At 37.1% G+C, this 26639-nt stretch overlaps 1 protein-coding gene across 2 annotated transcripts in view; it reads right to left on the reverse strand.

Annotated features, from left to right (window-relative positions):
- Positions 1–15966: 15966 nt before the first annotated feature.
- Positions 15967–26639, reverse strand: part of LOC149218134 (hydroxyphenylpyruvate reductase-like) — a 121314-nt gene continuing 110641 nt past the window's right edge. For both annotated transcript variants that reach the window (XM_089383824.1, XM_089383825.1), the window contains exon 2: positions 15967–16688. In XM_089383824.1, coding sequence (XP_089239950.1) covers positions 16170–16688 — 519 coding nt within the window. In that variant the 3' untranslated portion in view covers positions 15967–16169. The remainder of the gene's footprint in view (positions 16689–26639) is intronic.

Here is a 26639-nt window from a genome sequence, read left to right on the forward strand (position 1 = left end):
GCGGGGCGGCCCGGGGGTGGCCCTGCGTGGGTGGAGGAGGCCGGGGAGGGGGCGGGAGGAGGGAGGGCTGGACGGAGGGGGCGGGGGAAGGGCTGGGTGGCCGGGGAGGGGGCGGGGTGGACGGGGGGAGGGAGGGACTGCACGGTTGTTTTTTTTTATTATTATTTTTTAAATAAAACGTTAATATTAATTAAAAAAGTTTAATATGTTTTAAAAATTTTGTTTTAATAAATAAAAAGTAAAAAAAACTTTAATAATATTTTTTAATTTTTTTATACAACACATAATTATAATTAATTTTTTTAATATATTAATTTAAAAAAAAAAATATTAATTTTTTAAAATTTTAAATTAAAAAATTAAAATTGGTTTTAAAAAAATAATTTTTTTTTTTATGATTTATATTTTGACATAAATAACATATTGTTTAAAAAAACATTATAATTTTTTTTAATTAAAAAAAGATGGTTTAAAAAAAAATGTAAATTTTATTTTATTTTTTTTAAACATAAAATGTAGGTTTAATTTTTTTTATTTTTTTTTTAAATATAAAATGTAGTTTTAATAATTTGAATTTTTAAATTAAAAAATAATAATAATAATAATTGTTTAAATTTTTTATTTTTTTTTAAAGAAGACAAGATTGTTTAAAAAAAAAAAAAAAAATATTTAGTTTTAAATAAAATAGGTATATTTAATAAAAGATAATTGTATTTTTGTTTTTTTAAATAAAAAATAACTATTTTTTTGGTTTATTTTTTTTATAATTTAATTTTATTTTTGTTTTTTTAATATTAATTTTACTAGTTTTTTTTTTTTTCGTTAATTTTCTATTTTTTTTTAAACTAGTTTGTTTTTATTTTTATTTTTATTTTTTTTCTTAGTTTTTTCTAATGTTTTTTTTAATTTCTCTATTTCTATATATATATATATATATATATATATATTAATTTTGTTTCTTTTTCCAAATTCTTTATGGTTTTTGAGATTTTATTTTTTTTACATTTTTTGTTTTTTTTTTAAATATTAATTTCACTAGTTTTTAAAAAAAATTTGGTTATTTTTCTATTTTTTTCTTTAAACTAGTTTGTTTCTATTTTTTCTTCCTAGTTTTTGTTTATATATATATATATATATATTTTATTTCTCAATATTTACTTACTTAATTTTATATATATATATATATATTTATAATTGTGTTTTTTTTTTTCCAAATTCTTTTATGGTTTATGATATAAATTTTTTTTAACATTTTTTATTTTTTGTTTTTGTCTTTTTTATATATTTTTTTATATTTGTTTTTTAGAGACAATTATTTCATGTGGATTGAAAATTTAATTAATGATGTATAAATATGTAGAATATCGAAAATGTAAAATATCGACCTTCTTCTTTAAATATGCAAATCAATAAAAGCCCCACTACAAAAATTAAAATAAAAAAAAATAAAAACTAGAAAATATGAAGAAGAAGATCACTTCCAAAATTATTAAATTTACGAAATAATTATTTACATTTCATACATTAGAAAATTTAAAGTCAAAAAATAGGTCTTTTAAAAAAAGGGTTACGAAATAATTATTTACATTTCACACACTAGAAAATTTAAAGTCAAAAAATAGGTCTTTTAAAAAAGGGGTGTGATGCAGAATACTCACTTTTTAAAATCAGCATGAAAATCACTACCATTCTAAAACTTAATGCACATGAAAAAAATTAAAGTTCCAAAAACCATGTTCTAAAAAAAACATGTGTATTCTGCATCACCACTTTTGAAAATCGGGTCATTTTTTGCTATCTCTACGAAACAGGTAACAGTATCAGTTCCCGTTTCAAAGTTTACATTGTTGATATATTTTGTATATTGAAAAGAAGAAAAAGAATTTCATTTATTTATCAAAGAATGGGTTTCATACTCAAGTTTAGGTCAAAGCATGTTTTGCATGCTTCTAGGGTCTTCTAGGTCAATAAGGGATTTTTTCATGTATTACAGTTTCATGTGGACCCATTGTAACAAACAAACAAACAAAAATATTCAAGAAAGCTAATTTAGCCTCCAAGACCAAGTCGGCTCAAAGGAAGGTTATTCGACCTCACAAAAAGGCTATAAATAAGAGAGACTTCGACTCATTTGGCACACTCTTACAACAAGTTTGATATACAATTGAAGAAGAAGAAAACAAAGTGTGAAGGGATAGAAACCAAGGAGAATCACCTAGCAATGGAAGGATGAAAAAAGACCTAAATACGTTGAGAAATCTAAAGTGTGGCAGTTAATCGATTTCTCTTACTATGACATTATCTTTGAAGTTTCATTATTATTATTCTTTTGTTTAATTTTTCTTTTCTTTATCGTCGAGAATAATGCCAAACAACAAATAATATTGGACACGAGATGTAGACAGACGACTAGGGCAAAACTCCACTCTAGGGGAAAACTCGAACAAGAATTCTTCCTTCAGTAGACTCAAAAAGAAGATGAGACGACCAAGAACCTTACAACCTAGACTAGAGACTCCCTCCATCAAGTCATCCTTGTTTTTTCTTCTTTAGTTCTATGTGTAGTATTTCATTCTTCAAAGTGTACTCAACGCAACCTTCTTGCAACAATGAGATACCCCTTGACAAATTTCGGTGTGATGCAACAGTCATACTTCTGTCCTCTAAGAATGATACAGTCCTGTAATAGGCTTCATACTTCAGTTTTGTATAGGTAGTAGACATATGATAGCTCAGTCACATAACAAAGTTGTGTCTCGGTCCTGTAATGATATCCTTGTTCTTGAAGTGACAGCGTTGCCTTTAGAAGTAGCAACATGGTTCTTACTTCGGTCCTCAGTCCTGAGGTACACTAAATTCCCTCACTGTAAAATCCCAAATTCTCCTCTGAAATTTTGGGTCTCCATCACGGAGGTACACCGAATTGGCTTCTCTGAAATAGCATTGAACCTCTCTACAATTACACTGAACTGTTTCCTTTAGATTCCACCAAACTGTTTCTCTGAGATTCTCATATTCCTTTGTGCCATTTTATGCAAAATCTACATGCCTATAAATAGTTGTTCCTCCCTGAAATAAGTCAACATGAGTCTATTTTGTGGAGCCCACTTGTTGACTGATAGTTTGGAGGCCAACTTACAAGGAGACTTTATGGAGGAAAATTTTGAACAAGCAAAATTGATTTTTTGTTTTCGATAAAAATCCTAAAGCCTACAATGGAGGCTTGACTTATAACAATTGACCCAAACATGAAACCCATGCTTTAACAAGTCAATTAAAATAATAATAAAATTTCTTTTTTCTTTCTGTTAACAAATATATTCATATTGACTCTGTTGACCTAGGTTGTCATTGATGTCAATATGGCAATATTCTAGATACTAGATGACGATATGAAGCCAAGGGGAAGCAAAGTATATCCATGAAGAGACAAGACCAAGCCAGAGGAGCCACATTGGAGCAAGAGGAGCCATATATATATGTAATATATATATGCCAAAACTGAGTTCTCGGAGCTACAGGAGAAAACATAGCGAGCAGAACAGAGCATATATATATGCAATATATATATGCCAAAGAAGAACAGAGCCATGGGAGGCAGCGAACAGAGCTATCGGAGCCACGGGGGAAGCAGACAGAGGTTTCGGGAGCAAACAAAGCTATCGGAGCCACAGAGGAACTAGACAGAGCTAACGGGAGCAAACAGGGTCATATGTGTGAAATTAGACATATATGCAAATACACTATCAGAGCGGAAAAGCCAGAGTGTATATATGTATTTCATGTTTCTTTAAGAGAATTGTCACATAAAAGGATTGATTAGTGAGCGCAATCTTTCATTCTGGTTCCGTAGAGTAAAGACCCAAAATACACTAAGTATCGGGCTAAAACACATCTAACAGAGAATCCGGACCTCAAGCGGTTATAGAGTGGAGTTGTATTGCCATTGGGTCCATAGACCCCAATCACATCGGCCTTGTGTGTATGTCCTAGTTGCATCGCTGAGAGTCATTTCCAAAGGGAATTGCACTAAAACACTTAGCGAATTCAAAAGAGCAAATTTGAAAGTTTATGAAAGGGAGTACTATCGGTTCTGGCGGTGTTATCACATCACTTAAGTGGAGTGGCCCAAACCCTTACGACTTGTGATCGCCGATTTGTATCACATTAGCATATCGGAGCGGGATATATATATATATATATTGAAGCGACTATTACGGATCGCTGATAGCGACCAACAATATCGCATCGGACCAAAGGAAAAGCGCCGATAGTTGAGAGCCTTGTGATGTCGATTGTCGATATTGCAATTGGATCTTGACCGTCCGATCGGCCAGATCTGAATTTGTTGTAAAAGCCATATAACTGTGTAAAAGGTGGAAAATCGTAGTTTTAACATTTTCAAAGGTTTTGGGTCCCGAAAGGGGAAGACCATTATCTCTCTGATATTTGCCATGCCCAGGCCTTTGAGGCAAAATGCAATACAATAACGCTCATGATAGTTCAGGAGGTTGAATCAAGCCGATTGCGATTGCGATTGGGACGCGGTTGTCCGTTAAACAATGTCGTCCCTGTGTATGCCTGCTATCATGAGAAAACAGGAGCGTTGTTACAGTTTTTTTGTATGTGTTCTCTCGGAATGAGTCGGTCCTCGCCATTGAATCAACATGTCTTGTGAGCACGAATAGACAGAGAAAACCAAAAGCTGGGAAGCTGAAGAAGCAAGCAAGCACAGAGGAAATGACAGCGAGCGTTGAGGAAGATAAAGGGCCAATGAAGAGAAGAAACCGGGAGACAGAGGTATGGGGAACAAATAATAAAACAGGTAAACAGAGAACATGAACGTTGTTGGAGGCCGTTGAACATTTTCGTGGAAATAAGCTGGAGGAGACAAAGGCATTGAGAGGATCCAGCCGAACAAAAAGAGGGTCGAAGGGCCAACAATACAGCAGATAGTCGAAGGGGAGAAGTAGCCAGCAGAGAACATAAGCTTGAACAGGAATTTTTTCTTTATGCAAAGCTTAGTGTAGCTAACACTAGACAACTAAAGTTGTGTGAAGACATTATTAGAGAGCATGAAAGCTATTGGAGACTATGTGTGGGCAGTGTGCAGAGTTGTAAAGACTTCTTCATAAGAATACTGGCTGTCATTGATGTTGTAGCATGGAGACTACAGTGAAGCTATAAATAGACAAAACTCAGTAGAGAAGAGTTCTGGGAGCAGAACATTACTATCAAATGTGCTTTGACAAGATTGGGTCAGAACCCTTGGGGCTGGTGCCTCAGAAGTAAGTAGGATTGGAGTCCTTGGGGCTGGTGCCTCAGAAGTAAGAAGGATAGGAGTCCTTGGGGTTGATGCCTCAGAAGTAAGAAGGATTGAAGTCCTTGGGAGTTGGTGCTCCTAAGTCCAAGATTGATGTCTTGGCGAAATAGAGTTGGTGCTCTAGAGGTTGGAGCCTCACCAAAGTCCAAAATTGGTGTCTTGGAGAAATAGAGTTGGTGCTCTAGAGGTTGGAACCTCACCAAAGTCCGAGTTGGAGCTTGGCAACTGATTGCAACCATTTATATATTATATCTATTTTATTGCACAATTTATATTAATAAAATCATTTATTCTTGTTGTTCATCTTGTGTTCTGGATATATATGTTTTAACTGGTAAAATAATAGTCGGAAAAAGAAATATTGATTCACTACCCCCCCCCCCTCCCCTCTCAGTATTTCCAAAAAATGGTATCAGAGCCAGTGCCTTCATTCAAAGCTTAACAACTTGAAGGTTGACCTTTAGAACACAAATGGCGAGGTCAAGGAAGAAAGTCTCCAATCCTCCTAAGGATATGTCTTTCTACTACGAAAATAGAAGACAATCAAATTGAGGAGGCTCCAAGGTTCAATGGGAACTTTAATATATGGGAAGCAAGAATGAGGAATTTCCTACATATTCAAGGCATTGAAATCTGGAAATCAGTGATTGTTGATAGCAGGATGGATGAGGAATCCAAGGAGTAAATGCAAAAGCAATAAAGGCAATCTTGAAAGGGCTACCTAATTCTATAAAGAACAATCTAGGAAAATGTTCATCAGCAAAGGGTATATGGGACAAACTTCATGACCTTCACTGAAAAGGAGCATTGACCATGACCATCAGTCAAGAAGATGATGGAAATCTAGAAAGAAATCCAGAACCCGTCATAGAAGCTGAACATGAGAATGATGATGTCAAGGCTAAAGCAGACCTAGAAGATGAAGAAAATGAAAAAGATTTTGTAGAACTCCTCGCTCAACTTATGACTGCCATGGAAGAAATTAACAATTTGAAGAAAAATGAGGAACTTAAGAAGATAACACTAGTTGGTGACCAAGGTCAAACAAGGAAGAAAGTTGACCTCATCAAGCTTCAGGTACAAGAAAGGGATGAAGAGCTTACCAAGCTTAAGAAGGAATTTCATCAAAGCAAAAGAAAGCATCGTGAAGAAGTCATATCCATGACAAATCAGTTGAGAAAAGCAAAGAATGAGGAATATACCTTGTCAAGTCAACTTGAACAAAGACACAAGAGCTTGAACAAACTTGAAGAAGAGATTGGTCAGTGCAAGGTAGAGGTCTCCTCTCTCAAGTCTCAACTACAAGAAGCCAAGAAACAAGGACAAAGAGCTGAGAAGAAAATGGAGAGCAGTCAAGCAAAGAATGAAGAAATCTTCAAAATGAAGTCGGATATCATCTCCCTTAAAACAGTAGCAAATGAAGCTACCCATAGCAAGGAAGAAACTGAGAAACAAATTGCCAAGAAGAATAATGAGTGTGAGATATTGGAGGAAGAGATTGTCTTCCTCAAAACAAAGGTTGAAGGGATGAACAAAATCTTGAAGAGCTCTCAAGCCTTGGATGACATGCTCAACTATCACAGATGTCCCTCTGATAAATCAGGGCTCGGGTATGCAGGTGAATCCTCAAACAAGAATGAAAATGCTTTAAACAAAAGAGATGTGAAGAAGCCATAAAGAAATGGTGATGCTCCTAGTTCCAACAAAGGCAAGGAGAAAAGTCAAGGCTACAATAGAAGAAATCCTGCTCCAAGAAGAAATGTAGATGATGTCAAAAATGCAAGAGGCAATGGTTGTCATCAAAAGATCTCAAGGCAGAAAGGCTTCAGAAGTACATCAAGGAAACCTCCATCTCCCAAGTACCAAAGTTTATTTTTTGGTTATTGTTATTCTTGTACAAACTTTGGTCACATGGCAAAACACTGTAAACCATCTCATAAAGATAGATGTTATGGTCCCCAACCATCTCATAGAGATAGATATTATGGTCCCCAACAATCTCCAAGAAACAATTTTGCAGGAAGAAATCATGAATTCTTATTCATGAACAATGTAAAATGCTTCAAGTGTCATAACATTGGTCATATGGCACGAGACTGTAACTTAACTTGGGCTCTTACACAAATTAGAACCATGCAAAAGAAGAAAGTTACACAAGTATGGAGAAGGAAGGAAATACAATCCGAAAGTCCCTTGAGCTCTCCAACCAATAGCATATGTCATTGGCTTGAATTTTGACAATCTAAGCAATTGATGGGAAGACTAACAAAAGGAGATGATGCATATAGTTAGGGGGAGCCTGTAATTCTTGATCACTATTGCAGAAGCCATTAGTGAAAAGGGACCTGATGAAATCCTTGTTGAGCTATATTAACAATCATTCTTTGATGAAGATCATGTCTCAAGAGTTCTCCATTGAAGAATAAGATCTGACATATACATCTAGAATGAAGATTGAAATAAGAGAAGCTGGCAGCATATAACAAAACTGAAGCATTGCATGAAGATGCAAATCGGCAATTGGATTTAAAAGACAGGCATAGACTAGATATCTGAATCTGCTAAGGAAATAACATGCAGAGATGTGTTCAAGAACACAAGGACAAGATGGCTCATATAAAGGAGAGTGTGGTGCAGTCAAATATAACTTATGCTAAGACTGGTCACTGAGAAAATACAGCAACAGTAAGGCACAACCTCTCACCTTTTCATCCAAATGCAGTGAAGTTGAATACTGGATGGCAGTCACTCAAGGAGAAGCACAGTGACACAAAGGAACTCAGATCTTAAGAAAGACAGCAAGATAGAAAATCTCAGTGGTTGTTTCTCCTGATTCAGACTATGAAGGTCTCTCAATTCTACCTATGAAGACAATAATATGAATTGAAGCATAAAAGCCTCGACTTGGACACTTGGTGTATAGCTATTTGAAATCTGATTGTAAGCATTGAAGTAGAGCATCTTTAAGCATTGTTGAAGCCATGATAAAGCAGTTCTGAGACATGAAGAGGGAATAATGTGCAAATTGATGATAAAGCATCAATCCTTCTATCTTGAGTAAAAAGAATAAGAGCACTATAACAGGGGGAGTCATAGACCCATGAAGATCTACCATTCAAGAAGAACATAAGCAGTTTGATAGGGGGAGTCCCAGAGCACTCCTTTGCCATTGATGTCAAAGGGGGAGAGAAGAATATTGCCATCAATAACAAAAGGGGAGATTGTTGACCTAGGTTGTCATTGATGTCAATATGGCAATATTCTAGATACTAGATGATTATATGAAGCCAAGGGGAAGCAAAGCATATCCATGAAGAGACAAGACCAAGCCATAGGAGCCACATTGGAGCAAGAGGAGCTATAGGAGGAGCCATATATATATATATATATATATATATGCCAAAACTGAATTCTCAGAGCTACAGGAGCAAACAGAGCAAGCAGAACAGAGCATATATATATATATATATATGCCAAAGAAGAACAGAGCCATGGGAAACAACAAACAGAGTTATCGGAGCCACAGAGGAAGCAGACAAAATTTTCGGGAGCAAACAGAGCTATCAGAGCCACAAAGGAAGCAGACAAAGCTAACGGGAGCAGACAGGGTCATATGCGTGAAATTAGAAATATATGTAAATACACTATCGGAGCGGAAAAGGCAGAATGTATATATGTATTTCATGTTTCTTTAAGAGAATTGTCACATAAAAGGATTGATTGGTGAGCGCAATCTTTCATTCTGGTTCCGCAAAGCAAATACCCAAAATATGCTAAGTATCAGGCTAAAACACATTTAACAGAGAATCCGAACCTCAAGCGGTTATAGAGTGGAGTTTTATTGCCATCGGGTCCATAGACCCCAATCGCATCAGCCCTGTGTGTATGCCCTAGTCGCATCGTCGAGAGTCATTTCCAAAGGGAATTGCGCTAAAACACTTAGCGAATTCAAAAGGGCGGATTTGAAAGTTTATGAAAGGGAGTGTTGAGTACTATCGGGTCCGGCGGTGTTATCGCATCGCTTAAGTGGAGCAGCCCAAACCCTTACGACTTACGATCACCAATTTGTATCGCATTGGCATATCGGAGCGGGATATATACACATATATATATATATATATATGTATATATATATGTATATATATGTATATATATGTATATATATATATATATATATTGAAGCGACTATTGTGGATCACCGATAGCAACCAGCGATATCGCATCAGACCAAAGGAAAAGCGCCGATAGTTGAGAGCCTTGTGATGTCGATTGCCGATACTGCGATTGGATCCTGACTGTAAGGCCTCCGGGTGATTGCGCGACGGGCGCCGGGCGAAGGCGTGCACGAGGGCGCGCGGGCGCACGGCGGGCGCGGGCTGAACGGGCGTGCGGTCACATTGCGACAAAACTTACGACAAGGATGCGACGATAGTGTGACGAAAGACGAACACATGCAAAAACAACTAAGTATTAAACAACATTTATATGCGTTGGAGAGAAGGCTTGCAAGCCGACTTGCAAGATGGTTCATGAGCGTATATGAGTGGCTTTGAGCGTCGGCTAAGGGGGCTGCACACCCAATGTAAGCCACACATGATGCAAGTTAGCATGCGTATATATACATGAGCATGAGAGCTCATTAATCCAACGAACATTCGCTTGAAGACTCTCGCATAAAGACAAGGGTAAAAGGTGCGAAGTCCTAGAAGAATATGCGCATATCTCATGCGCATAAGGATTAAGGACTTTGGGAAGTTGTCTTATGTGAACGGTGGGCAAGTGTGCCGCGGTTGAGGAGGTTCTAGTGGATGGTTTTATGCAGGATTTGGTAGGAAGGTTGAGTGACTCGGGTGAGCACTCCTTCTTATGCAAAGGTGCATGAAATGTTGTAAAAGGCAGGTGGCCTGTCTTTTGTAAAAATTGGTTAAGTGTGAGACTTGGTTCGGCCAAGACACACTTGTTGTAAAATCTGATATTCTTGATATAATAAAATTGTCGGGCAGACTTTCTGGGAGTTGCCCCTCCCTTTATACTTGTGTATTGTTGATGTTCTCGGTTTGTTGTACATGGTTAATGATTGAGAATGATCTTCTTTAAAGCATAAAGGATAACTCTTTACTTGGTTGCAAGAAAACATAAGTTAAAGTAAGTTTATGTTGGAGTAGACGTAGTCCATAAACGTTAGTATTGTTAAAAAGAAAGCGTTCGGTGGTGCCGCACCTCGCTACAAGCGGTTGGAAGATCACCGCAGGTGTAGGGGCGTGACACTGACCGTCCGATCAGTCAAATCTGGATCTACTGTAAAAGCCATATAACTATGTAAAAGGTGGAAAATCGCAATTTTAACATTTTCAAAGGTTTTGGGTCCCGAAAGGGGAAGACGATTCTCTCTGATATTTTCCGTGCGCGGGCCTTTGAGGCAGAAATGCAATACAATAACACTCTCGATAGTTCAGGAGGTTGAATCAAGCCAATTGCGATTGCGATTGGGACGTGGTTGTCTGTTAAACAATGCCGTCCCTATGCATGCCTGCTATCATGAGAAAACAGGAGCGTTGTTACAGTTTTTTTTGTATGTGTTCTTTGCATGTGACTCAGTCCTCGCCATTGAATCAACGTGTCCTGTGAACACGAATAGACAAAGGAAACCGAAAGCTAGGAAGTTGAAGAAGCAAGCGAGCACAGAGGAAATGACAACGAGCGTTGAGGAAGCTAAAGGACTGGTGAAGAGAGGAAACCGGGAAACAGAGGTATGGGGAACAAATAATAAAACAGAGAATAGGAACGTTGTTGGAGGTCGTTGAACATTTTTGTGGAAATAAGCTAGAGGAGATAGAGGCAACGAGAGGATCTAGCCGAACAGAAAGAGGGCCGAAGGGCCAACAGGACAGCAGACAGTCGAAGGGGAGAAGTAGCCAGCAGAGAACATAAGCTTGAACAGGAAGTTGTTCTTTATGCAGAGCTTAGTGTAGCTAATAGTACACTGACTAAAGTTGTGTGAAGACATTATCAGAGAGCATGAAAGCTACTGGAGACTATGTGTGGGCAATGTGCAGAGTTGTAAAGACTTCTTCATAAGAACATTGGCTATCATTAACGTTGTAGCATGGAGACTACAGTGAAGTTATAAACACACAAAACTCAGTAGAGAAGAGTTCTGGGAGCAGAACATTACTATCAAATGTGCTTTGACAAGATTGGGTCAGAACCCTTGGGGCTGGTGCCTCAGAAGTAAGTAGGATTGGAATCCTTGAGGCTGGTGCCTCAGAAGTAAGAAGAATAGGAGTCCTTGGGGTTGATGCCTCAGAAGTAAGAAGGATTGAAGTCTTTGGGAGTTGGTGCTTAAGTCCAAGATTGGTGTCTTGGCGAAATAGAGTTGGTGCTCTGGAGGTTGAAGCCTCACCAAAGTCCAAGATTGGTGTCTTGGCGAAATAGAGTTGGTGCTCTAGAGGTTGGAGCCTCACCAAAGTCCGAGTTGGAGCTTGGCAACTAATTGCAACCATCTATATATTGTATTTATTTTACTGCACAATTTATCTTAATAAAAGCATTTATTCTTGTTGTTCATCTTGTGTTCTGGATATATATGTTTTAACTGATAAAAAAAAAGTCGGAAAAAGAAATACTGATTCACCCCCCCCAAGTATTTCCAACAAACTCAAGTACAATTATGAAGACCAAACATAGTTACATTCTTCAACAAAATATGTCATCACGTGTGAAATCTAGGATTTATGGGCTTGTTTCAGGGCCGAAGGTGTAGATCTGAAGTGGAGGCCAAGACCTATTGGGAGCAGACTTGAAGATTTGATATTTGTTGACCTTGGAAGAATTCATCTTGTTTGAAGGAAATCTTGTTGAAGGGTTGACTTGGTACTTGGGAAGAACTTTGGTCTTTGGTCTTTGGGTCTTGCAAGTCTCATCTTGAACTAATTCTATAAGAAGAGAAGTATTATTTCTGGGTTTTCCCCTTGGAGGGGATTTGCCTTGGCTTGGAGCTTATAACTTTTGTACTTTGTCTCTTTGTGATCTTCATTGTTTTGGTAATTGCTTGATGAACAAGACGTAAAGAAAGAATAAGGGCCAACTAATGTCACAAGTAATTATCAAGTAAAGAAAGTCAAGCATAATATACAAGAACCTCGATTTTCCAACAATTCATTGGATGCAAAATCTGATTCAACATCTAGCGAGTGTACACACTTGAAATTTGAGTAAACCTACAAGGAGATAAGTCGAAAATACAATTAAAAAAATGTTATTTTCTTTATTTTCTTAATTTGGGGGGTCACAAGATAGTACACTCAGGGAGCATTGAAAAATAACTTGTTAGAGAGCACACCATCTTAAAGGAGGGTGTTGAGCCCAAGAAGGATCATGGTTGGAATGTATTTCACTTCAAGGGTTGGATAAACCCTAGTTTGACATGTAAATCCTTGTATTATAGAGGGCTTCATGCGAGATTGTTTTGTTGGTTACCTGCATGGACACATGTCCTTATTTTATATTAGCTTTTCTAACCTACTTGTATATATTACGGAGTAGAGAGCTCTTGTAATTATTATCATCATTGTACTCTTCATTGCATTTGTCTAAGAGACATTAGGGTTAAAGGATAAATCCTAAGAAAATGAAAGGAAAAAGAGAGATGAGTTACCTTGGATGTTCTTGGAGAGATTGCTCTTATGAGGTGTCAAGTGTTTCTCTTATGATGCTAAGGTTTGAGTTACGCATGTAAATCTTAGAGAAGAATATGACGTTCAAAGTAATGATGATTCTTATGGCTCGTGTTGTAGCACTAAGGTTTTTCCCCTATTAGTAGACATGAAGAGTGGAGTTAATGTGCCACATGGTTTTGGAGCCTTGTTCTTTTGGATGTAAGGCTACATAAAGATCATGGAGGGATGAGCTTGACAAGTCTTGCTTGGTGTGATGCCTTGCTTGGAAGAATATTTTTTCTTTATTCTTGATGTTCCATAGAGGTCTTAGTGCTTTTGTTGATGTAGCAGCTGAAGACCTAATGTTCAAGGACTCAAACCCTAAGATGGAGGCATATGCATGCAAGCTAGTGCTAGAGTTGTTTTTCCATATACTTGTGGGATGCGACATAGATAGGTCTTGCAAACCATAGTGAAGATAACTATTATAACATGGAGATTTTATGTGATTCCAGCTTGTTGAAGCCAAGGAGGACTTGTCAATGTTGATACTTATTTGTTGTGAATCATTGTAGTGGTGAGGGTTTTCACGAATTCATTAGCCAAGGTTTTGGAGAGCTTGAAAATTGTACCCACTGTGATAAGTTGCATGTACATGTACTTCATTTCTTTTGTGTGTGTGTGTGTGGTTTTAGGCTATTCAAAATTATGTAATTACATATATGATTTTCAACATGCATTGTGACTAGCTAATTTCCAACACATTGTTCATGCCAATTTGACATACCATAGGGTTGAAATTGTTTAGTGATTTAACATATATATTAAATGTAAGAGAGCATATTTATCGTCGTAAACTTGTTGTAAATAATATTTCAAACTTGGTATATGCTTAGAAAAAATTGCCCAACGAGATTAAACTTGTTGACATATGTTCGCTATATTTTCTCTCAAGTCGTCCAGTGTGTCAGGTTGAAGTAAAGTGAAATATTGTCCAATGTTGCCTGTAAATTTATATTTTATATCAAACCTAATGCTAAATTTCACAAGGACTAGATGAATATCAAACCTAATGCTAAATTTCACAAGGACTAGATGTATAAAAACATTGGTGTGCGGTAAAAATTTTAAACTGCAATAAAAGTTATAATGCATAATTTTATACAAAAGAAGGTGCAAATTCATGTCTTCATTTATCAAGCTCTTTCCATTTGTGTCAAATCATCTTGAATAAACCATCAATCCCTATCCATCTCCAATCACAAAAACACTGCTACAATCACCATGTTCCAAGCTTCCATGTTCTTCATCACATAAGCTTGTGGAAATACCAACTTCCTCATCCAAACCCTCATCCTCAGAAATAATGATGGGGACTGGAACATTCTTATGCAAGCATATGTCACAATCACAAGATGCCTCTTTTGAAACAAGATGAAATGCATGGTCTTCAATGGAATCTCATTATCAAGGTCCTGATGAAGTGTTTCAACATGATTTTAAGAACATCAAACTTGTCTTCATCTTGACCTGAAATTTCATGTACAAGTGACTCGTGATGAAAAAGTCATCCAAATGATCTTCATGAGTCTCATTTCCAAGCTTCTCTCAATCTGGCTCACCATAGTTTTCTTTGATATACTCAACAAAAGGCATCCTTACCTCAAATTTATCCTCAATTTCAGCCAAGACACCTCTCATATGCAAGTAATACGTATTATATCTCACTTTCTTTATAATAGCAGGCATCAGCCAAATCTTCAACATGTTCTTCATGACTAGGATCCCAATGCTTATTAAATGCTTTGTTAAACCCACAAATAACCCAATGCGATTTAATCTAGAGACCTATGTGGATAGAACACAAGAGCATCTATCAATCAAGTTAACCCTTGGGGCTATACAAGTTAACTCTTGGGGCTATATTTACAGTCTTATTGTGCATATGAGATTAGTGATGATAAAATCTTCAATATTGACATAGACAAAATACATGAATTTTGGATACTAGAAGTTGATTATCCATTTCCAAGTTCAATGGCCATGAAAAGAGCATTTATAAAATATCATCTCATTCAGTTCGAAGTTGAGCATGAAAAACTGGAAAACATGATAGCACATTAAAGAAGGATAAAACTAGTGAAAAGTGAAAGTAATGAACTGGTTTAACTAAACATAGCTTAAAATAATAAAACTCATGTTCCAGCTTATTTTCAGAGCTCATAATTCCAATTTTTTATCATGTCATCCCAGAACGGTTACTGTTCCAATCAACACAACCAAAAAGTTGTTATTGACCAAGCCATGGAAAAATGAACTGCCCTAAAAAGTATGCAAATTAAAACAGGCACGGGAATATTTGAAGTACCAAATCAAGAACATGAATTTACATTTGATGTACATCTCCAATTGACAACGTTGAGCTCGCATGACTAGCAATCCTCAACACCATCAAATTTTCCCAATTACAGCGTGAAATCAAGCAAGACATAGACTAATTTACGCGAATATGAGTTTTAAAAATGGACCATGTTTACGAGCTACAAGGAATACATTTCTCAACATCCCCATCTGAGTAAAACGATGAAGATAAAAGTGATGTTGGAAGACAGGGGATGCAAATTGAGGAGAAACATGCAAACGAGACAGGCAACTCCCACCACTCTCCTCATGATACACAATTTATTGATCAATATATATTGCTCAATAAAAGGAAAATACCATATATTTCATTTGTTTGCAAACAATGATTTGAAGACAATGTATCCTGACTCAGCTCAAATTTTCTATCTTCGTTTCACTTCTTATGAAATATAGAAATCTAGCCTTGGTTTTGTTTAACGGGCAATCTATTTTCAGCCCTATAATGTCCATCGCAAAGCATTTACATCTCAATCTTGATAGTAATCTTGAACCCAAAAAGAACAATACATTGTTTTCGCTCCATATGCATAATCAATGACATCGAAAAAATTTGGAACCCACTTTGTTAACCTTGTCTATATAAACTTGCATGGGATGGATGTACTAAAAAAATAGTTGTGTATGTGATAATAATGTTGTAGCTTTGTATCATTTCCATTGCCAGAAAGCTTGACAGAGATTCATCAAGTGCATACTAACTGGAACCTCCACAAGAATCAAAATACAATAACAAAAGTATATAGCTACCATGAAGAAAAATGCTGTCATGGTGCAGGTGTCAATAAGGGTTTCTTTGAAAAGTGTGCCTCCAAATTCCCAACTACTAGATCTGCCATTGCCATTCTTGTTTCCCAGGTTGCAGTTCCGACATGTGGCAGCAAAACCACATTTTCCATGCTAAATAGTTCTTCAGGCACGTTAGGTTCATTTTCAAATACATCAAGACCAGCACCACCAAGTCGACCTTCAACTAGCGCCTTCACCAGTTCCTTCTCATCTACAAGGGCGCCACGGCCTATATTCACAAGTGTCCCTTTCTTTCCTAATGCATCAAGAACAGACTTGTTGATAATACCGTGGGTTTCTTTTGTTAATGGGCATGCTACAACAAGAATGTCACTACTAACAGCAAGGTCTACCACATTTGAATGGTATGAAAAAGGTACATCGGGTTTCTTAGACCTAGAATGGTATGCAATGCTGCACTCAAATGCTACTGCCCTTTTAGCTATTGCTGAGCCAATACGCCCAAGTCCAACAATCCCAACACGTTTTCCACTTAGCTGAATACACAGTAACAGGAAGTATTATCAATTCCAATCCATATTCAACAATAAAAACCTCGGATCCAAAAACTGATAAGTAATATAACATTGAAAGAAAACTTGATTTAATATTTTCAAACCAAGTATGTTTATGGGCACCTATCCATCATAAAAATCATTTGACTTCAAATAAATATTATTTATGCTTATGCACACTTACACATCCATCAGAAAAGTTCGGTTGTAATAAATTCATACCATCAATTAGTGTAGTGTTACATACATCATGTGATGCTATGTTTAACATTGAATGAAAACTTGATTTAATATTTCAAACCATGTTTATGGGCACCTGTCCATCACAGAAATCACTTGACTTCAAATAAAAACTATGTATGTTTATGCACACTTGCATGTCTGTTGTAGCATTTTTTGGTTTAGGTAATTTGGAATCAATTAGTCAAAATATGAAAATTATATTTGAAAAATTGTTAAGCTTAAGATAGGGACAAAAAGAATATTGAATAAAAAATGTTAAGAAATATTTTGATAAATATGTCCATATCAAAGAAAATGTTAGAATAGATGCCCTAAAAAATGAAGGCAAAAATAAAATGTTAGGTTAGAGAGAAATAAACTCTGAAAGTGTTGCAAATCTAAATGTCACTACTTTAGTGTAATTCAGTTTTGCAAATAATAGTGGTGTGCAGTTTGTTTAGATGCCACACTAATTTATTTGATCCAATTATACAGTTTAAACATGATTGGATTTTATTTAAATTGATTGTCATAGGTAGAAGATAAAATTGGCTCAACAGTTTAATCTGAGCCAATGGTGGAAATAAGGTATAGAGGTAGATTAGGCATAAAAAGAAAATGTTGAGCTGCTAGCTTATATGCACTCTAAAAAATAAGTGAAAATGTTAGGAGTAAAAGGGTAGGTAGACATGTGAAATCAAATTGAAGCATCAAATGTTTTAATCCTAAGTTGTAACATTGGGAAAACATATATATGACAGGTTTTAATTAACTGAAAGTTTCATAAGCCAATGTTATTTCATTTAATCACCATGACCCATAGTTGTCACATCCGCCCTTGAAGTCATGACCCCACCATCATTTCCGCTCATATGTTAAATACCCCCCACCTCTCATCCCGCACACTCTTCCATTATCTGATGGCCCACGGCCCTCCTCGGCCCTCATTCACCGTTCGAACTTTATCGGCGGGGGAGGTCTGAAATGGGCAGCTTCCCATATCGCCGATATAAACTCCCTTTTCCGCTTTTTAGTGTTTCGGGACTAAAAATCCCAAAACTACTTACCCCCGAACATGGTATATTAAAGGACTGTTTACCACCGCTCCACGTCACACTCCATCTCATGTCTGTCGTCCAATCAACTGCCACCTATCCGTTGCCCATTCAATTTTTCTCCCGCAAATTTATGACTCAAACATTCATTAATTAATCCGTTGGATAAATAATGTAAATTCAAACATTCAGTACCACCCCCGCTCCACTTTTTCATTTATAAACATTGTATTATCCATGAGAATGGTTAAACAATGAATTTCTGTAACCAGATTAATCATTGAAGTTTTCTTGCCTACAGCGCAACCATTGTTCAACATTAAAGCAATCATTCGTCCTATTCGTGAATCCAACATCCAAGTCCACTTACCTCTTGGTCAGTTATCTGTTTTTACTATGATCACAGACCAATCTTTGTCATTTACAGTCTGCAATTTGTTTGACAAAATGCCTCCCAAGGGAAAAGAAATCGCAGAAGTCCCAAATCCTTTGATTCACCCACAGGTCAACTTCCATCATACCCCATTAGTCGACAAAGATTGCAAAATCGTTGACACTTCTTCTCAATTTGATCTATATGAAATCTATTGCTGGATGGAAGATCAGTTGATTGACCAAACAGATGAAATAAGGCTCTGGGACTCTCAATTACCTCATTACATTTTCCCACAGATACACAGAGCACCTGAATTTGTAAGAAAATGCCATGAATCTTATGATCCCAGCCAGAGAGCAATTATTTCACCCACGAGAGAAATCCTCTGTTCAATTAATTCTGATTCCATTGAAAAAATGTTGCAGGCCCCTTCTACTACACCAACCCATCCTTTTTCCCATGAAAACCTGATAGAAGCTTATCAAAAACTAGACTTTACTAAAAGATCCCAGATCCCAGACCCTTGAACTGTTTCTAGCTATTGATAGTCCTCTGCCAAAAAGAAATCCTCCTTATGATTCATCCATTTTTCCTGATAGAACCAAGCAAATTACCACTATTTTGTCCTATTTGCTTGGTTATAACTCTAATCAATTTGTCAATGAAGCCATCCTTGGTTTCTTATCCATGTTTTCTATTGATTCTAAACCCACTGTTATTTATGATTTCAATTACTACAGCGTTGAAGCCATACATGAGCAATTTATCAAGTTCAACATTGAAGAAGTATTCAAGTATGCTTCAGTACTTGTTTACCTTTTTATATATTTTCAGGGAGACAAATTCCCATTTTTTTTACAGAAGTTAGATGAGGAAGGAAATCAACAATCAGTGATATTCTGGACTTCAATGGGAATGAAGGAAAAAGAAGAGCTCACATATAAACAGTTTATAGAACTGTTTATCCATCCAGTTATCAGTCTTATGAGCAGCACTCAAGTACCAAGGATCAGTGAGGAGATTATTAAATAATTACAGTTGGTTGATCAAGCTACAACAGGAGATTGGTATTGTTACCAAAACTACACAGAGATTAGGGTGTATGGTTGTGAGCTTCCACCCTACAAACTGCCCAAGTACCTCCCTATCAGAATCTTTGCACTAGAATACTTAAGGCAGAGGTTAAATGCAGATGAAGTACACTTTGTGGCTGCCAAGAAGAAATCACAATTCAAGCTGAAAGCCCAAGTTGGTCCATTCATCTGTAACACCAGGGCAGCAGGAGAAGAAGTAGATAAATTACTAAAGGAGATGAAGTTTGGTCTCAGTTTCACTTGGTCTTATGACCCATTGGGAGTGATTTCCAAACTCAGGGTGGAGAACAAATTTACAGCATATCATCACACAGCCAGGCCTGAGATAGAACAATATAAAAATCAGTTGGAATGGACAGAGAACACCCTCCAAGAGGCTGAAGAGCAAGCAGTTTCTACATCTAATGTGCAAACTCCACTTGCACAAGAAAAGACAACCAAGAGAGGGAGGGAAGAACAGTCTTCACCTACAACTAAAGCAACAAGTCAGGGCTTTAGGATTGTACATGTGAAAAGGAGACCTAGGATCTTTGTGATGGTTGGTGCCACAAATGAACCTCAAAAGATATCATTTGATGGATTGGGGGAGACCATGCTTTATACACAATCTCGTGGACAATCTACACAGTCCCCAACTCATTCTACTACTTCTCATGAATAGCAGGTAGTTCAGACTAGTGGAGGCATTCCAAAAGATAAGCAGGAAGACATTTTTCATGTCTTCAGCGAGATCAAAAGGAAGAATGAAGAATTAAAATTGAACACCTATGCCCAGTTTTGGAAGCATTCTTCCAGCTCTCAAGCTAGGCTTCTTTCAGCGTTCGATTCTGAGCAGGGAAAGATGCAAATGGCTTTCTTGCAAGCCCAAGTTCCACAGCCTAGGACTGCTGCTCAATATCAAAAATAGACTTCTTTTGAATTCAATGTGAAGGATGTGCATCCAATTGATCAAATTGAGATGCACAAACAAACTGGGCAAATGATTGCTTCAACCTTAACAAACACTGCCATGAGTTTGTCAAAAATGCATGTTACCTTGGCCAACACTTAGTCACAGCTTAAGTTGGAGAAGGTCTCCTCATTACCAAAGGATACCAAGATCCAATCCTTGGAGAATCTAGTGTTGAAGATGGGATATGATCCCTCAAACATAAACGTTGCAGAAGAGCTTATTAAAAAAAAGAATGTTGAAGTTGCAGCATTAAAGAAGCGGCTGAAATTGCCAGCTTCGGAGGATCCAATGGCCAAAGAAATTGAGGAGACAGAAACTCAAAAGTCTGATATGATGAAGCTCATCATAGAACAAAATCTGTAGATCAAACAAATGGAGGAGCAGATGGAGAAACTGGTAAAGGAAAAAGAGGAAGTTGTTAACAAGGCTCAAACTCCAATGGATATAGTCCCCTTTACAGCAATTCCCACCACCAAAGTTTCCACTTCAGCTACGACATCGACTATAGGTACAGTAGAAGGAGCTGAATAGTTTGTTGAAGCTGTTCAAAACCTGTCTATTTAGACAGGAGAAATTAATAAACTGAAGGATGAACTCAAGGAGTTAAGGCTTATGAAGTCAGTAGCAGACAGTTCACATGCAGCAGAGTTGAATAGAGTCAAAGGTCAGATTGAAGTACTACAAAGGGAACTCAAGGAATCTTTCATTGGAAACAAATTGGGTTTAGCAAAGGAAATCCTGTGGGAAGAAATTATAGAATCAATCAAGGATATTTGGCCCTTTATCAAGATAGTGTTTGATCAGAAAAATCTTTTAGAGAAAGCTCAGGAAGCAGTTGAAACCATTACCAAACAACTTGAGGATATGTCAGCAATTGCCTCTGATATAATCAAGTTCCTAAATTCCAAAGACAGCTATGAGCTTGAGGAATTAGGCATAAGTGACAAAACAACAACTATATTGGAGGTAAAGAAGATCATCACCAAGAAAAACCTCATCCTTCAGCTACAAGAAAAGTGCAGCAATGTCAATACCATAGTTCAGAGGTTTTTCAGCAAAATAGAACCCTTGACCAGCAAGGGTTTACCCTCTATGCTTGTGATCAATGACAAGTTGATGCCAATTGACGATTATGTTCAGAATCTTACAGAGGTGGGCAAACATGCAACTTCAGTTTCAAACATCAGAGGTTCAGCAACAACAGCACTAATAGTAAATACACTCAGAGATACTTTCTTTATCTTGAATGAAATCAAACACATATTTTTAGTAAAACCCACTTTTACTAAATATACAGAGATGGATGAAGTTTACAGGAGGGTAACCAAGATTTCTATCCTAGATAAGAAACGCTGGGAAGAATTGACAGATTTACTTGATTGAAGGGTGATCTAACAGCATTCAGTTTTTGGAGGAACATTCAGCTAGCTTTAACAGTTTTCAATTTTTCCAGTGACAGTCATCAACACCTCAGCACCAAAATAGTGCTAGATCAACTAGCAGTTTTTATTTTTGATTTTGTAATAATCTATTTTTGTAAAAATAGTTTAGGATATTTTCTCAGTTCTACTGTTGTATAAATAACTCCCTTCACGAGTTATTAAGGGTTGCACCCTTGAAGAAGCATTTTTAAGCATTTGATGTACTTGACTTTTCTGGATCATTAATATAAAAGCAAAGGATTCTGAATTCTGATTTACACAGTTTTGTGTTTCCTGTAAGTTTTTCCAGTATTATTCATTATGTTTTTCTTCATATTCTTATGTCTTGCAGAGATAACTAGGTAGGAACAATTGGGTTTCAATCTATTCTTATAAGCTTCTGAAGTGATAATCTATAAAGAGAATGAATTAATGAACTGTTTGTTTAATTAATTCCCTCTAAATCAATAAATCATCAGCGTCTTTTGCAAGCTTTAAGCATATTCTGTTAAACCTTTTGAACATAGTTTAAAGGTTTTCATACTTATGATTATTTAATTTTCAATATGAAGACTGTGATAATCATATCATTTCTCTGTTTCTGCTCACCACTATGCAAGTTATATCACTATGTGAATTTTAATAGCAGCCCTCTATTTTAATATTAATATTATTCAAAAGGTTAGGCATTACAGTCTTACATTTGTTTCATACATTGGTCCTCCAAATTAAAACAAAACCCCCAAAACAATCATCTTAGATGCCCTAGCATTATAGCTGACCATTATCATATCAGAGATACAACAACCTCCATCAGGGAAGTTCGGTTGCAATAAATTCATGCGACAGTTAGTGTATTGTTACATACATCATATGATCCATAGCTTGTTCAGATTCAAAAATGAAATAAATAACCATAGTGTCATAACCACTTCACAAAAAAACTTGCAAACTAATAGCATTCTTAACAACTATAGTAAATCCTTCAGACTATATGCACTCTGAATTTACAAGGGGATCTTTAGCTGCAAATTGCTTCTGACCACCCTTAGAGTTGGTTTTCCTCATGAAAGAACGGTGAGCTTTCTTGCAAGAATAAAAAGCTTCCTTCCAAGAATGGAAGAAGGTGAGCTCTGTTGTAACAATTTTGTCCCATCACCTATGCTAGTGTACCTTACATTGCTATTTATCTTTACAAGAAAAACAATTGAATGGAACTGTTCATAGAATGAACCTAACTGTCAACAAACTGTGACCACTAACACAACCCCAACTGTTTTAAGTACAAGAAAGTAAGTGTTTCCAGACTCAGCTCATTGATAAGCTCAGCAAGGCATAAGATTTGAGAGCTTGACTTTACTCATCAAAAACTCGGAAAAGGAATGAAAATGAAAACGAGCAAAATGGTTGAGACTGACTCACAAGTAACTGGAGTCAAATTTATTGAGCCGAATGATCAAACTCCAAGGTCTCCATATTCCCACAATTTTCTGATGGGATGAACTCAACCCTCAAAAAAGTTCATGTTGGATACATTATTAGACTGGATACCATACAGGGTTTACTCGATTGTTTTTCTAGCTCCCTTCAGGCTTAATCACAAGACCCGTGGTCAAACCACATCCCAACTTCTCCTTACACTAATTGAATATGACAAAGGCCCATGGTCAAACCACATTACAACTTCTCCTTCCACTAATTGAATATGATGAGGCCCCATGTTCAAACCAATGTTTTAAGACTCCGACTCCAACTCCGACTCGGCCGAGGATCGACTCCGACTCCGACTCCGAAACGGTAATGACTCGGCCGGCTCGATTTCAATGACTCGGTCGTTGTAAAAAATACATTAAATATTTATTTTTTTTATAAAAAAACATAATTTTAAAGATTTTAAACATAATTTTAGAGATTTTCATTCATGTTTCCAAACACACCTACAACTGGAGTCCTTGCTGGCTGTGAGACTGAGGATGGTGGATTGGGATGTGCATTCAACTGAACAACATGTTCAAGTTCAATTGATGTCTCGATATCTAAATCTAAATCAAGATCCTCATCAAGATCAAACTCTGCTGGACGACTCTCCACTACCCAATCTCATGTTGGATCAATGTCTTCCAACACAATGGGATCTGAATCAGGTCTTTTGTTCAGCAAATGGTTTCGTCTGAGCCGGAGGTTGTATTGGACATAAACTAGATCATTTAACCGTTTTTTATCCAAACGGTTTCTCTTCTTTGTGTTACTTGGGAGCAGGAGCGAAAATGGGAGTGGGAGCGACATTTTCAGAAGCTCCTGGTTTGGGAGCGAATCCCAGAGGAGTTCGACAACCAATGTCACTAACATCAAGGTACATAGAGGGATTGGTGCTCTTGATTAAATAAGAGTTCCATACCCTAACACATGACAAAATTCAATGGAAACATTGCAATCCTCCAATCCTGAAATCCTGAAAAATTGATAAGTCTGCTGGATTTTGAATGAAATCTAAAATTCTACTTTCTCCATATGAAATCCAATGAGGCCGAAACCACTCTCAAACATCTTGAGTCATTTCATGGTAATGTTAAAAATTTAAGTAAAAGGATGAAAATGAAGATTAAGGAGAATGTCACTTTTACTTTAAGAATTTAACATTACCATGAAATTTGAATAGCATATCAATAGTAGAGAGCATTTGAGTGTGTTAAATAGGGTTTGGGAGGGGGAATAGACCCCAAATGACATTTAGCAAATTCATATAACACCTTGGAGTCCAAACCAATCAGAAATCACCTTAAAAATCCATTAAAAAAATATTAAATTGCTGTTTAACGTGTTCTGGGCCAGCTTTTTGTGACTCGGCCGAGTCATAACAAAAACGGCCGAGTTGGCCGAGTTAGCCATGACTCGGTCGAGTCATGGCTGACTCGGCCAAACGTACCGTTTCAAAGGCCGAGTCATGGCTGAGGGTATCGGCTCGGATCAACTCGGTCGTTTCGATATCGAAACGGCCGTTTTTTAAAACAATGGTTCAAACCACATCAAAACTTCTCCTTGCACTAATTGAATACGACGAAGGCCCATGGTCAAACTACATCCCAACTTCTTATTTTAATTGAATACAATGCTTCAAGAATAGGGATTTGATTTATCTTGATGCCATAAGGCATTCTCGCAAAGCACCCCCCCTGGAACCCGCTCTTGGAGTGCACTCTGAACAGGAGCATTCAAGGAGCGCCTCAGGGAGCTCCCTCTCTAAATGCTCTTGTTCGGGTGCGTGCTCCTTCAGCCCTAAAAACGCTCCCTGGAGGTTCTGAGAGTGCTCAAGGAACATCACTCCCCAACAATAAAAAAACACTCCTGGCCTTTTAGCCTGTGTGCGACCCAGATTGGGATTTTTTTGGATTTTGGAGGGAAATGGGAGGGCCAAGGGGAATAAAAGGCCTCCTCCCCTCCCACTTAACATCATTTTATGAGTTTGTGAGAGAGATTGAGAGGGTTTGAGCCTTGAGGAGAAGATTTGAGAGGATTGAGAAGATAAGATTGTGGGAGCTTGCAAGGGAGATTGAAGGCTGCCATTTGTGAGAGCTTGGGAGATTGAAGGCTGCCACCACCATTGGAGAGCCAAAGAGGTAGGGTCTAATCCCATTCTTGTTTTTTTTCATGTAACATTTGTGTTTTTTATATGTTGAATGAATCTATCAAATCTAGAAGTAGAAACTAGTTACTATAATCTAGATGTTCTCTTCTCCTACTCTTTCCCATTCCTCCCTCATTTTATTGTAGGAAAGAATCTCAAGTTTCAACAAACATGATGGGTATATGGCTTAGCCTTATCTTGTTGGTTCCATTTCCGACTATGATGGTGTTGTTGGAAAACAGAAGAAGGAGAAGTGATGAAAATGATGAATAAGTGGGTAGTGGTGGATTAAGATACCGTGGAGAAGAGGAGTACGAAGAGGAAGAGGAGAAGGAGGATAATGGGAGTGAAGATGATGATGGAAAGAAAACCAAAATAGACCAAACACCCACAAGATACCGTGGAGAAGAGGAGTACGAAGAGGAAGAGGAGGAGGAGGATAATGGGAGTGAAGATGATGATGGAAAGAAAACCAAAATAGACCAAACGCCCTTGTGGAAATATGCTACAAGGCTCAAGATGCACTAGCTTAATGCCAAGGAAGGGAATTAATGTACTTACTAGCAGGGCTCAAGTTGCACCATCTTTGCTGCCACCTACATCTGCAACATTTCGTGGAGGTCATGTGCCTTCTGGTTCTGGACATGGTTCATGACCATTACGGAGTCGGACTATGTGTGAGGAGACTCCCATTGTTCATAGATCACAAGAAAAGAACTTGGAAGTTTCTTGTGGCAAGAAGAAATTTTAGTAGATAGTAGAATTACTTGTCTTTTCTAGTTTCTAATACAAAAACTATTTGACTCTTTCATATTTTTTATGGTATTTTTTGTAAAAAATATATGACAATTTTAGTTTGAAGTTTGAAGTTGGCAATTATAACTCATTAGTCATTGGTAATGAATTATGAACACGATGCTTCGGGAAACGTTTCATTTCATGTTTGATATTCTTCGTTATAGTTTGGTAATAGTTACACGTACAACTTTAGTGATGACAAATGTTACATATTGAATTTTGAAAATTTGAAACTTTAAGGTTTATGAGAATTGAGATGTTGTGGGCCTGCAGTTGATGACGATTATAACTACTAGATGATTGATGTTATATGGTTTAATCCATATCACTCTAGGTTGGAGCTATTGAAGATTGCAAAGACTAGATTTGCTAGTATTTACCTCACCTTCA

This window comes from Pinus tabuliformis, chromosome Q, assembly GCF_031772625.1.
Source record: "Pinus tabuliformis cultivar Carrire ecotype Pingquan chromosome Q, CPIR1, whole genome shotgun sequence".
NCBI classification, from domain to species: domain Eukaryota; kingdom Viridiplantae; phylum Streptophyta; class Pinopsida; order Pinales; family Pinaceae; genus Pinus; species Pinus tabuliformis.